Source organism: Neopsephotus bourkii, unplaced genomic scaffold (genome assembly GCF_033783945.1).
Source record: "Neopsephotus bourkii isolate Nb327-2 ecotype Australia unplaced genomic scaffold, CSIRO-AGI_Nbou_v1 NB_663, whole genome shotgun sequence".
Taxonomy (NCBI): Eukaryota; Metazoa; Chordata; class Aves; order Psittaciformes; family Psittacidae; genus Neopsephotus; species Neopsephotus bourkii.
This window is the reverse complement of record NW_026901162.1, coordinates 1,014,482-1,027,118: the sequence shown is the minus strand read 5'-3', so window position 1 is coordinate 1,027,118 and position 12,637 is coordinate 1,014,482. Positions and strand designations below refer to the sequence as shown.

The following is a 12,637-nucleotide window of genomic DNA, read 5'->3' as shown; positions in this document are numbered from 1 at the left end:
GTAGGTGTGAACATTTTCGTTCCATACTGAATAATGATGATGAAATTATAGAAATGAGTGAATTTTCCTATCCTGTTTACCGAGCCTTCCTGGAATACCTGTATACAGACAACATTAGGCTCCCTCCTGAAGATGCAATAGGTATTTGCCATAAATGGAAATAACCCTAGGTTATGGTTTCTGAAAAGTTCAATTTGTATGTTATAACAGGATGGGGAAAGCAGGGCTTGTTAATTTTAGTTTATTAGCACTTAAATCTTGAGTTTGTCAGATGTCAGGAAGAATGAACGCAGTAGCAGGAAACATGCCCAAGGAGAATGAGTGGTGGGAATGCAATGAGATCAAAAATGCAAAATGTTAAAAAAAAATCATTGTTTCTCATATTAAGAACTTTTTTTTTTTCTCCTTAAAAAGGCACTAAACCCCTAAAACTCTTCAGTTTGAGTAGCTGTGGTGATTTGATCATGAAAGAAAAGGGAGCTGTTCCCTGGAAGTCACTAATTGATACCTACAGTGATATACAGTACAGTGAACAAGGTGACAGAACACTTACAGAGTAATAGAAAGGTCCCTTTTTGATGTCTTTTGAGGATCTTTAAAAATGAACACTTCATTTAGGGGGGGAAAAATAATAGAGTAAGTCTTCAATTAATTCAGCCTGTAACAACAGGGTAACTAATTAATTTGAAAATGAATTAATAAGTTTTGCACCAGGGTAGTTAAAGCTGTATGAATTTTCACAGGACTGCTAGATTTGGCAACACTGTATAGAGAAAACAGATTGAAAAAGCTTTGCCAGCAAACGATCAAACAAGGCATTTGTGAAGAGAATGCCATTGCTCTTCTTTCTGCAGCTGTCAAATATGAAGCTCAGGTAAGGATAACTTCTCTTCAGGCAAACAGTTGTTTTCTGAGAAATGAAACTGTATTAGCATTTCACTGGTGAGGCACAATTACTGCAATTGCCCTTTTTGGCTTCCCAGATTTTTTTTCTCCCATTTTAAGCTATTATAAAAAATGCAGCTACTAGTGTTTTCTTCCTGGCCGTTTGGCCTGCACTTCTGAGTCAGGATTCTTAACGTGCTTCCTGCCTTGTCATCTGGCATGGCATGGCATGCAAATTTCTCACTGCCGTTGACTTCTCCACCTTTGGATTTTGCATTGTCTGTTTGCTTCCTGAGTTCTCTGCCGAATCATTTTGTCTGCAGGCATCTGCTACAGTCATTCTGGTACCACCTTTCACAGGCAGTGGGAGAATTTACTTGTAAAGCCCTTCCCTAATTTACACTTGTGCTTATATTAAAAAAATATATCCACTTTTGCCATGTTGTTTACAATGAATCGTGCTGGCATTCAACACATTACCTATTGTTATTCCTCTTCCTGTATCCTGTCTTCTGGTCTGCCCTTGGCTCTGGAATGTTTCACTAGCACTCAACCTGTTATCAGCAGTACTGCAAGCACTGTTTTTGTAAACAGACAAATACTTTCAAAGTTGTTTTACATTACTCAAGTTCTTAGTGTTGTGCTGATTGTGGAAATAATGGTATGGTGGATTTTATTTAAGAAGTCTGCATATGTATTCTAGGCTTAGTAACTGTTATTATAACTGAGTATTTTAGCTAACAATCCAGATCTTTCTGTTCGACATTTCTCCTGCTTTACAAACAGAAGATTATCTATTAGAAGAGCCAAAATTTGTAGCTGGTAACAATGGTTTTTAAACATACTTAGATTTTTTGCTTTTGCCTGGCTGTGAAATGTAGGGTGAAGTTTTAAAGGAGGAAAGGCTAGAAGCATAATACAATGGCTTGATAAACAGTTCCAGGTACAGGAAGCAAGTAGAAAGAAGGGACTGAAGTAAAAATTGAGTTTAAAACATTGCAGTAGTCAGTGTGTAGGCAGCGTACTAGATGAGATAAATTTGTGTAGGAGTTGCAAACAGGAGTCTGGAAGTCAGAGAGTTTCATAAAGATTAGTAGATAATGATTATCAGCTGCTGGTTACAGGGCAGTTGTAACCAAGGTATCAGGAAGGCATGCACAGCTGAGGCAAAAAGAAACTGTAATTTTAGTGTGCTGTGGGGGTAGAAGCCCAGCATACAAAGAAAGACTGGACAGGAAGGGAAGACACGGTGGTTTGAACCTCCTAACAGCAGTTTTCATTCAAAGTTTACTCTGGAGTTTCTCCTCTTGCAAGCTTTTCTAGTTTTGAATGTCTTCAAAGCAGAAGTACCTTTGGTTGACCTGTATCATGTAAAGGAGTTTAAAAGTAGTTAAAGATACATTTAGGTGTATTGTGAATAGAACTAGGCAGAACAAAGTACTGGAGTTTATAATGGCTGAAGCACAATAAAAGGGATTGGCTAGATGACTAAACGTGTGTTACCCTCCTCTTCCTTCTATGATTCAGTGTTTTATTCTGTACACCTAGTATTGTTTCAAAACATGTAACATTTTAACACGATCATCGAATGATGAATTGGTTCACCTGCCCTGGGTGTAGCATGTGCCAAACTTAGGAGTTTGCCACATGGCAGCAAGGCACAAAAGTGCTTTGTTGCCCTCCTTCCTACAGCCACAGCCCAGGCAGGGCTGTAGTAAAACTGCTTCAGAGAAGTGCAGCAAAGACTTCTTTATCAAAGACATTTGATAGTCTCTGTCTAAGGAATCATGAAGTAAGCTGGGATCTTACAGTGGTACTACATTAATATAGTAAAAACTGGTTTGAGAACCATGTGCAGTGTATCTGCACTTCAGTAAAAAAACTGCCCAAAGAAGGATTATGAAAATGGCCTAATATTTTTGAAGTTTGAAAAGATAGAGTTAATTGTTCATTAAATATGAACACTACAAGTTATTTTAAAGCATATTTTTTATACAGCACTGTAGAAAATTTAATCATCTCTATACAACAGAATTAAAACCCAGTATTTCTTGAAACTGCAGAATTAGTGACGGATTCTATAGTATCTATGGTCCTCTTCATAGATCAGCACCAGAAAAGGCAGCTGGTGTTCTATTCATGTACTGTAAAAGTTCACACATTGACTGTAAAGCAGCTCAGGTGTGGCAGTAGCATTTCAGGTGTCTGCTGAAACTTAAGCCATGTCTTTGATCTTTTACTTTGTTATTTCTTGTAAGTTTTTAATTTCTTCTTTACTTACCTTCCCTTTCTTGCTTTTCCAGTCCTCTTTGAGGAGAGATACAATTTACTTCTGTGCATTGCTGCTACCTTATTTCTTTTTGCAGGATATTTTGTGCTGCTTGGTCACTGTTAAAGCTTTAATTACATCTTGACAGGAGCAATAGACTTGAAACAATCTAAGGAAGAGGTTTTAAAGGGAAATATACAGGTTTTCTGCTAAATGTCTTTGTAGTATTCATCCCTGGCTGTAATGTCTATGTAGTTAAGATAGAATAAAAATTACATGGATTAAGAGACCTCTTTTTGCTGTAACCCTTGAAGAGTTTATAGGTCATGAATCATACTTCCAATTTAGACTTGCCTTGCTGCTTGCATAGGAACTTGCTTGCATAGGAACCAGATAAAGGGGATTGAGCCAGTGCATGGAAAGGAGGACTGCCACTGTTGTGAGGAGTCTTAAGTGGGCAAAATTTACTGTGTGAAATCATGGTTGTATGGCTTTAACAGCTTATATCTGTTCTGTGCTGCGTATCTGAACATCCTGCTGCAGCAAGACGAGGACAAGACAGAATCATTTTTGCCATCTAGGAGTCCCAGTTTCTAGATAGGGGGACACAGCTCCTGGGTTCACCAAGAAAGACATTTGTATCCTGCCATCCTGTTTGTGTTCAGTAAGCATCATCAAATGTTATACCATATTTTCCTTTTATCTTCAGCAAGACTAGGATATCTGCTCTTGTTCACAGGACAGCTACTGTATTCAGTGCAGGGAAGAAAAGAAAGGAACCACTGATGCTCTAGTATGTGGGGAAAGTTGAAGGTTTCACTTATTAACACTTCTAATGAGCTCAGGAAATGTGATGGAGTTCTAGGGTCAATTCAGGTGGTTAATCCTGTTTTCTTGGTTATTGAGGGGGGTTATTGAGTAGTTTGTATGAACAAATTTCCTCCTATCATTTGTGATCCAATCAAATTGATAAGAAAAGGGACTGATAATGTGAACAACCTCTGCTAATTAAATGACAGATCTAAACTGACAAAAAAAAAGTTTGCTCTCAGTCATTCATATTAAAAATTACCTCAATTTGTTCCTAGGACTTGGAAGAATTTTGCTTCAGATTTTGCATAAACCATTTAACTGTCGTTACACAAACTCAAGGCTTTGCTGAAATGGACCACGACCTCCTGAAAAACTTCATTAGCAAAGCAAGCAGAGTGGGAGCATTCCGAAACTGAGGTCTGACTACCACCAAGCTGAGGAGCATACCATTTTCCCTCCTGGAAAGACATCTCCTTTGGATCCATGGTCAGAAGGTGCAAAAGTTTGGAAAGAAAGACTCAGTGTCCACCAGCTTAGGAAATGTGTAAAAGCCCACTAACGTATAGAGTTTGTAAAGGTGGTTACATTATAGATGTGTGCTGAGAGTTCATTGCCAACAGTCAGAATTTAACAACAAAAATGTAATGCAGTAACTGCCCTCTCCCACTTAAGAGTCAAGCAAACTAAGCTGTCATTATCTTGTCTGAGTTGTGTTTTTTCTTTTCTTTAAACAACCTGCATTTGGAAACTGACCTGTTTGCTGCTAAAACTGTCATAGTGTATTTTTATCACCAAACTATGTTAATATGCCACAATGGGCTGCTGCTTGCCTGGTTTATCAGCTGATGAAGATAGATACAAACTTGTTTTTCTGAACATATGATGAAATTGTTTAGGATAAGAGGCTTTCTGATTGGTAGGAGGATGTGTCTCACTTGGTATGTATTTGGAGTGTAAGTACATAAGCCATGAAGAGCTTCAGCTGGACATTACAAGTTTTGAGTTCCTGGCACTTGTGTCCATTGTTACAGACAGAATGAAAACCATCTTCCTTTCCATTACACCAAGCATGTTCCCTGGCACCCCAGTGGGCCAGGAAGCATCCACAGTATTTGGCTGCACATGAATTATTGTCCTCTGTGTTTTGGTACTGAGAAGACCACCTGTGTGCCTGTTACCAAAAGGAAATCCAAACAAAATGTCAAGGAAAGGGAAGTGCCACTTGTGGTTTGTTTTCCTGTTTTACTATCTATCCCCAGCTAAACCACCTTAAGAAAGATGGGGGGGAAAGAGAGTTTTGAAGTGGTAAAATGGGTCTTACAATTAAATCCTAAGAGTGGAACTAACATTATTTTCCATGTGGCACTAATGACACATTGCCCAAATGCATTGGTTCTTCTCCTTTGTTCAGTGCTGGGAGGTACCATACCACTTACCTTACAGGCCTGTTCTAGGTGAGAAGAGCTGCCCTCTGCACTTGCCTCTCTCAGGACTGCTCATCGAGGGGACGAGATGGCTAAGGCAGAGTAGACGCTTAATTTCTAACAGACTAAAGTGAGTTGACACTCCCACCCAGTGTTGCACAGAGGGAGGTCTGCCCCGTTACAGAACATGCTGAGCTCATGAAGCATTTACTTGAATTTTTCTACTAAGTAACTGTGAATTGACCCTCAATAAATCATTTCTCTTATATTTTGACTGATGAAGTGGCCTTAAGAGCCTTTTGAGGCATTTTACAAATGGAGAAGGTAAAAAGCTGGATGACCAGGCTCAGTACACTGATGGTCTTGTGACCTTCCATCAGATCCTTGCTGTGCCACAGAATCATTCAATGACTTTTTCTAACCCTTAAGTGTGGTTTCTAAGAACCTAATTCCCTTAAATGACTGCAGCCTAATTTCCTCATTTCTGAAGTAGAAATATCTGTGATTATGTTGGAGGATCTCTTCTCAAGCAATCCTGTTTCTTGAGGTGGAAAAGGAGAAGTATGTCCTCAGACAAGATGAGTAGTGAGTGGTGCCTCTCTTCATGTCAGCCCCTGCGGGTGTGAGTGGAAGGGCGAGGCACCCGAACAGCAGAATTTACTTAGGAAGGGGAACATAAGCAAATTATTTTGGAAAACACTGTGGTAAAAAATGACTTGTGTTTGAGACTTTTACCTCAGACTTTCATTAGGAATATATTGGATCATCCCCTGCTAACGAGTGTGTCTGCCACCCCCTCAGTGATTAGTACAACTTCCTCCAGCAGCACAAGTCCATACTTCAGCAGCTGTGTCAGTATTTTGTATTCAAAGAGAACTGGTTGAAAACTTTCCAGCAAATAATGCAGTTTCATCAAAACCATAACTTCCCTAGGGATCAGCTTTGTAAGGTGGTGCTGAATAGCACTTTACTCAGGCCCACAGACAGTGGAACAGTACCATAGCAGGGCACAACCTTGCTGTAAACCTTATATGCTATAGCCCAGCATATAACATATAGCATGGGCACAAGGCAATTCTACTTAAGCCAAGGCTGGGCAATTCCAGGTGTTTTGGTTAGGCCAGGGATGGCTGAAATGAAGTAAATCAGCCCCTTTCAGCACTCAAGAACTGCCAGGTTCACCTGCCAGCATTTTCCTAGCTGTAGCAACACCACAGAAAGAAGGTGGATGGCCACAGCCCAGCCTGCAGCTACCAGCTTGTACTGGCATTGCACTGGTATACAGCCAACCTCACCAGAAAACAGAACCAGCTGGGCACCCATTCCCCTTGCCAAGGCCTTGCCATCACTCTGGCCTTCCCAATACATGGGCTACAAAAGGTCTCTCACAAGTTTCTGTTGTTTTACTTAAAGAACCAAACCTGTAACTGTGAAATGGTTGTTTTTAACCTGAGGTCTGATTAAAAACATTCTCTGCCCAGTAGTTTCATAGAGGCACCACTCCATGGAGTGACAGCAGAGGAGAGTAAGGCCACTCTCTCAAACTGGCTCAAGTTCAAAACCAGTAGTTCAACAACTGTACTGCAAACTGCATGCTTTCTTAGCAAGGCATTTTTGGCTTAATATAGCCAATAGTGCCACTGGGGTTTTTTTTCCAATGTATTTCCTTCCTGCTCATAATTTCCAACCTACTTGTACACATTAAAACCTCACTGCAGTTTCAGAGTAATTGACAAAGCCTGTAACTTTGAGAACAAGTATCTCTGGACTGAATGAGGATGATTCTAAAGATGCAGTGGGTCAGTGCTGGCTTTTATTCATGCAGTGTGTATCATCTGGCCTGGGTGTGACAGCATTACATCAACAGGGACATGGATTTATTAATTTTCTGAACTTTCATTGCATGCACTTTCCTTGGCACATAAAGGTCAATGTTTAAAAGAACACCCTGGCTTAGGTGGTTAAATATGGATGTGTGCATGTAAATGTGCTTAGAACCAAATCATGGGTCCTCGTAGGAGAAATTAGGGATGCATTTTACCATTGTGAGATGGTCTGCAACAGACTCATGTTTGTGTATCTTGCAGGTTAAATATGTAATGAGTTGCTTAAATATGCAAGTATTGTTCTGGTTTAGGACACCATAGCCAAAAATTGTACCTGAGGTTTAAAAAGAGGGATGTTCCACTTTGCAGAAAGAGAACCAGGTGGATAAGTTCCTGAGTCAAATGGAATTTGAAAGAAAAAGAAGTTACAGGCAGTGATAGGGTCAGTTAATGGTCCTCTTGAGTGACTGAAGCCAAGAATCAGCACTGCATCACAATCAGTACCCGCCAGTAGAATTCTGTTACAGTGCCCAATAGTTGTGTGAACTGCTGGGTTTACATGATCTAAACAATTGCCATGGGCTTTCCAAAGCATTTCTTTACCCCACAGAGACAGGACTCACTGCCTACCACCTAATGATGCAGAAATAGGTAATTGATTTCTTGTTTCTCTATGAACTTGCCTGGTTTTAATAGACCATTAATAAAAATGCCATAATATTTAAAAAACTAAGAGTGGGAGTCTGACGTGTGTAAAATGAGCTGATCACGGAGTAGTGGGGAGAAAAAGAAACAAACCAGAGATAATATATTTGTGTTCCTCTAGAAATAACTGCCACCGGATAAAGCGTCTGAAGCAGAAAGAAAACTGAGTCTGCAGGAAAAAGCTGGAGTACTTGCATAAGTGTGTTTCTACCTTTCAAAGCCATTAATGGGCTGGTGACTTAGTGAGTAATAAAACTGTCTTCAGAACACCAATACCTGTTTCTGAAGCAAAGGTACATTATGACCAGCTTATCTGTTACACCTTAAAGTATTTCAACTTGTACTTTGCACCAGTATCCCAGAGCCCTTTCACATCTGACACAGTACCTTCCTGCAGCCACTTCAAAACACACAGTTTATACATTGCCTATGCCTGCTCCAGTGCCTGTGAGGAACTTGCTGTTTACGACAGCCTCTCTGGACTAGCGCTGCATGAGCACAAAATTCTTCACTGGCAAGTCAAATGCAGGGAGATAGTTCCTGTGACACGTAAAAACAAACAGCATTTGGAAATGGGGGATGGCAGGAGGAGATCAAGGTGTATAATGGCAATTGAGGAGGCTCAGAGTCAGCTCATCCCACTTGAGGTGGCTACACTGCCAAAGCCAATTCATCTCACACATTTTACATACAGGGCTCAGGTAGAGATCAATCTCCACAAATACATGTTCCTCCACAGCACACAGAGGAAGAGTTTGACCAGCAATGCAATCCTCACCATTGCCTTACTGTTACCTGAATTGCCTGTCACATTTTCTGTGCAGTTCCTCTGCTCTGAATGCTCATGTTCTTTTTTTCCAGGAGTACCATTTCAGTATTCTAGGCCATTGTGAATCCAAGGTCTTGCTATAAGAAAGGCACTCTCCAACACTGTACTATTTCCAAATCTGATGGTTTCAATACACATTTATTTGGAGACATATCTGCTTAAAAATAAGACTCTGAAAATGTGTTTGTAGAAGGGGGGGCAGGGACTGGCCCGTGAGCCTGTGCACTTTGTACTCCACACAGTATCCTGAGTGCTGATGCTATAAGTAGCACTGCAGGCTCAGTAGAGCCATGAGTCACAGGCACCTATGGACTCCAGTAAGGCAACTCGGGGAGCCTGCAGGACTGACGTGCCCGCAGCCACACATCCAGCCCAGAAGGGCAGGGTGGCTTATGCTGGAGTGTTGACATCCTGGCCTATTTCCAGCAGTCTGAGTGAAAGAATGGATTATGAAAAGCAGGGTGGTGAAATGATGGGACACCAGCTTCTCTGAAGGACTGCCTCAGGCACCTCAGCAAGGGTGACCCAGAACACAATGCTGGCCTGTGTCTGTCCAAAGCGTTACCAACAGCAACCCTAGAGCAAAAGGCCTGGTGAGAACAAGATTTCCAGAATATCTTTAGAAACTTTTGAAGGGAACTACAAGCCCAATGGTGCAAGTATCTAGACGTCTGCAACAAGACAGAATCGGTCACTGGAGATGGAGTGACCTCTGCTCGTACCAACTGCAAAATCATGGTGAAGTGTGATGCAGGAGGACAACACAGTATCACACAATCACAGAATGGTTTGGGTTGGGACATTAATGATCACCTAGTTCCAACCCTCCTGCCACGGGCAGGGACACCTTCCACTAGACCAGGTTGCTCAAAGCCCCATCCAACCTGGCCTATGCCAACATGCCCTTGTAAAAAGCCCCTCTCCAGCTTTCTTGTAGGCCCACACCATTACCATACTTCATTACCACATGAAGTCACCTTCTCACCTAAATGAAAGGAAATTGCAAACTATAACTCCTTTAAAAGCTATTTTATTTATCTTGAAAGGAGAGAAACTGATTAGTTGTATAAAATATTCTCTTACATTTGATGATGCAAAGCATCCTGTTTGAACAAAAAAATACGTTGTCACAGTAAAGAAATAATACAGCCAAAGGATCATGGGAGAGCTTCAGCTGCTGTAGCTTATGGTCAGTGTACCACAATGTTAACACATATTCTGTAAAACTGCAAAAAGTGAGAAAATAAACAGAAGGTACTCGTAACACTGTTACATCTTTCAGGAAGGAAGTTGAAGCCATATTGAGACTAAAAAAAGGACTCAGTTCTATTTTTAAAGTTCACTGACAATCAGTGTGCTGCTGGTAGAATTGTTAGTAGCTCTAGGATTAGCTTCCATTCAATAAAAGAACCGACCTTTCCAATGTGCTGCTGTAACTATTCTAGGATCAGCTAAACAATCTCTAAATAAGCTAGCTGGAGAAGATGCTAGTTTAAAATGTGTAATGAATAGCATACGCTTCTACTATAGCTCTTGTAATTTACGTAGCTGCAAAAGCTAAATTTCATAAAAATGGGTAATTCTGAAGCAAAACTTCGTTTATTTATTCATATTTTAATCCACTGGAAGTCAAATGTGTGCTTCCCTTACCTATTTTGCAAACACTTTGTCATTGCAAAAAAAACCTCCAGTATCTGAACCAGTAACTTACAAATATTGCAGATGAAAAAAGGCTTGGGGTTGTTTTGGGGATTTTTTGCTATTTCCAACAAGAACTTTCCTGTTAAACTCTGCCTTTTCAATAAAACAAGGCAGACTGGTTTTCTCAGCATGGGTTCATCGAGTTTGGCTTCTGTGCAGATGCTGCAGCAAGGCTGATGAGAGAGGATACCCTGTGCTTTTAGAGACCAGGCTACTCTTACCTGGAACCCCACTTGGAGACACTCAGCTTTCAGCTACAGGAAGGAGGTTTGGTGCCTGTTTCTCAAGCTTGTTCAGCTTGGTGATGGGTAGGTGAAAATCTGAAGAAATCAAGAAAATTCTACATCATTAGAATTTTGAAGCCTCTTGTACCAGGTGGGAATCTCAATACTTTGAGATTTTCCAAGAGAAGAAAGTGCACATCAAGTACTCTGTGTATGGGAAGAAGCTTCAGCTTCTGGGAGTATTCTCTGTGGGATCCATATTCCATGAAATTCAAACTGATGGACAGCATAACTGCCCTCTGAAATTACACAGATACTAAGTACTGGTTTCAGTAGTACAGCTACGTAATGAGTCCACTCTGCATTCAGGCTGTATGTCTGATGTGAGGCCCCAACTCTGCAAGGTCTCGTGACTGCTGTGCAGTTTAAGTGAATGGGAATCTGATGTGCTCATTATACACAGAGACAGAAATCTTTGCAGTATCTGGCCCCTCATGTTCAAAATTTGCAAGAAATGAGGATATAAAAATGAAATCTAAGAAAAAAAAATAGTGCATTTCAAATCATTCTAGCTAACATCTTGTCTTCAGACAGAGAAATTCAGTCCAAGTGGACTGAACTGGCTTAAATCAGTAATGTTGCAATAGGAAAACTAAGACACCTTCCAAAGTTTGTTTTTAAAACCCTCACAAAAATATATAAATTAAATTCAGAGGCGTACATTGTATATATGCTACATCATAAGGCCAAAAGTATCACGAGAAACATATAAAAAATTAAAAAGTCCAAATGCTTTCCACTAGCACTTAGAAATAAAAAGCAACTAAAAAAGCAACTTAATGAAGGCTGTAAAACAGAAACAATCTAAGAGGGCCTGCAGTGCAGCCCCTGGTCCTGAGAAGAATCTCACTTTTCTTCACTTGCTGAGGTATCATTTCCATCATTCAGTTTCTGCTTTTGCATTCTTGTTCGAGTAGATGCTAAAAAAGCCAAACCAAACAAAAGATTAAATACTTTCTTCAGAAATACTTTGGATGTGCTTATTTACTGCAAAAATCTGTAATGACCTGGAACAGAAGTACACTGTTCTAAGTAAGTCCCTCATTTGAAAATAAACACATGCTTCTGAGTTCTTGCTCAACCTCACACATCTTAAATTCATTCCACCTTTTCACTCAAGTTCTCATTGCTTCCATACCCTCCCTTTGTCTGCTTCCATCCTCCAGGTAGGAGATGGACTGCATCATGTAGGGATCTTGTCCTGTTGCCAGGCAGATGCTCTGGGCCAAGCAGTGCCCACATCCCAGAGCCAGCCTGACCAGGAAATGCCCCTTTTTCCCCCCTCAGTAATGTACATTAACCATCAACTGGACATGAGATAGAACATTCCTTCTTTACCTCTGCCACAAGTGAACACTGAAACATTTCCCCTGTCCTAAAATAAACCAGAGGTGCCTGAATCCATGCACATACCCAGCTTGATGAGCAGACACTTGCTAGGTAAGAATATCTGATGGGTGAATCTGCTCAGCTACAGAGCTCAGATTACACCAGAGAGTAAGAATGCCAGGTCAGACCAAGTGTGTTCCTTCTTGGGAGTGGAAAATACATCTTAGATGATGCAGGGATGGGGCCATTCTGCTTTTCATGAGCTAGATTTGAGTTTCATTTGAAAAACAGGAGTGACGCCATAAAAATCAGACAGAAATGCTGATCCACAGTAAAAGAAAAAGGAATCTTGAGTATTTTAGCATAAAGACTAGAAAAGCAATGTATAAAATTACAATTTCCCTGTCTATATAATTTTCCTTTACTATAATTCCATTTTTGGTGGTCTGGTCAACTAACACTGCTGCAGTCTACTGATTTCTTTCTACCTGCAAGCTCTCAGCTAAGGGTCTATCATTTCATAAAATGGGAAAACCTTGGCAAGAGTTTAATTCCACAGTTCAAAAATTTGA

At 40.5% G+C, this 12,637-nt stretch overlaps 2 protein-coding genes across 4 annotated transcripts in view; one reads left to right on the top strand and one right to left on the bottom strand.

Moving 5' to 3' along the window:
• The window catches only part of LOC133212084 (RCC1 and BTB domain-containing protein 2), a 30,897-nt gene extending 22,801 nt beyond the window's left edge, over positions 1-8,096 (top strand). For both annotated transcript variants that reach the window (XM_061353116.1, XM_061353117.1), the window contains exons 11-13: positions 5-141; positions 744-874; positions 4,243-8,096. In XM_061353116.1, the coding sequence (XP_061209100.1) occupies positions 5-141; positions 744-874; positions 4,243-4,383 (409 nt within the window). In that variant the 3' untranslated portion in view covers positions 4,384-8,096. The remainder of the gene's footprint in view (positions 1-4; positions 142-743; positions 875-4,242) is intronic.
• Positions 8,097-9,765: 1,669 nt separating this feature from the next.
• RB1 (RB transcriptional corepressor 1) overlaps positions 9,766-12,637 on the bottom strand; it is a 74,431-nt gene continuing 71,559 nt past the window's right edge. For both annotated transcript variants that reach the window (XM_061353109.1, XM_061353111.1), the window contains one exon: positions 9,766-11,656. In XM_061353109.1, the coding sequence (XP_061209093.1) occupies positions 11,583-11,656 (74 nt within the window). In that variant the 3' untranslated portion in view covers positions 9,766-11,582. The remainder of the gene's footprint in view (positions 11,657-12,637) is intronic.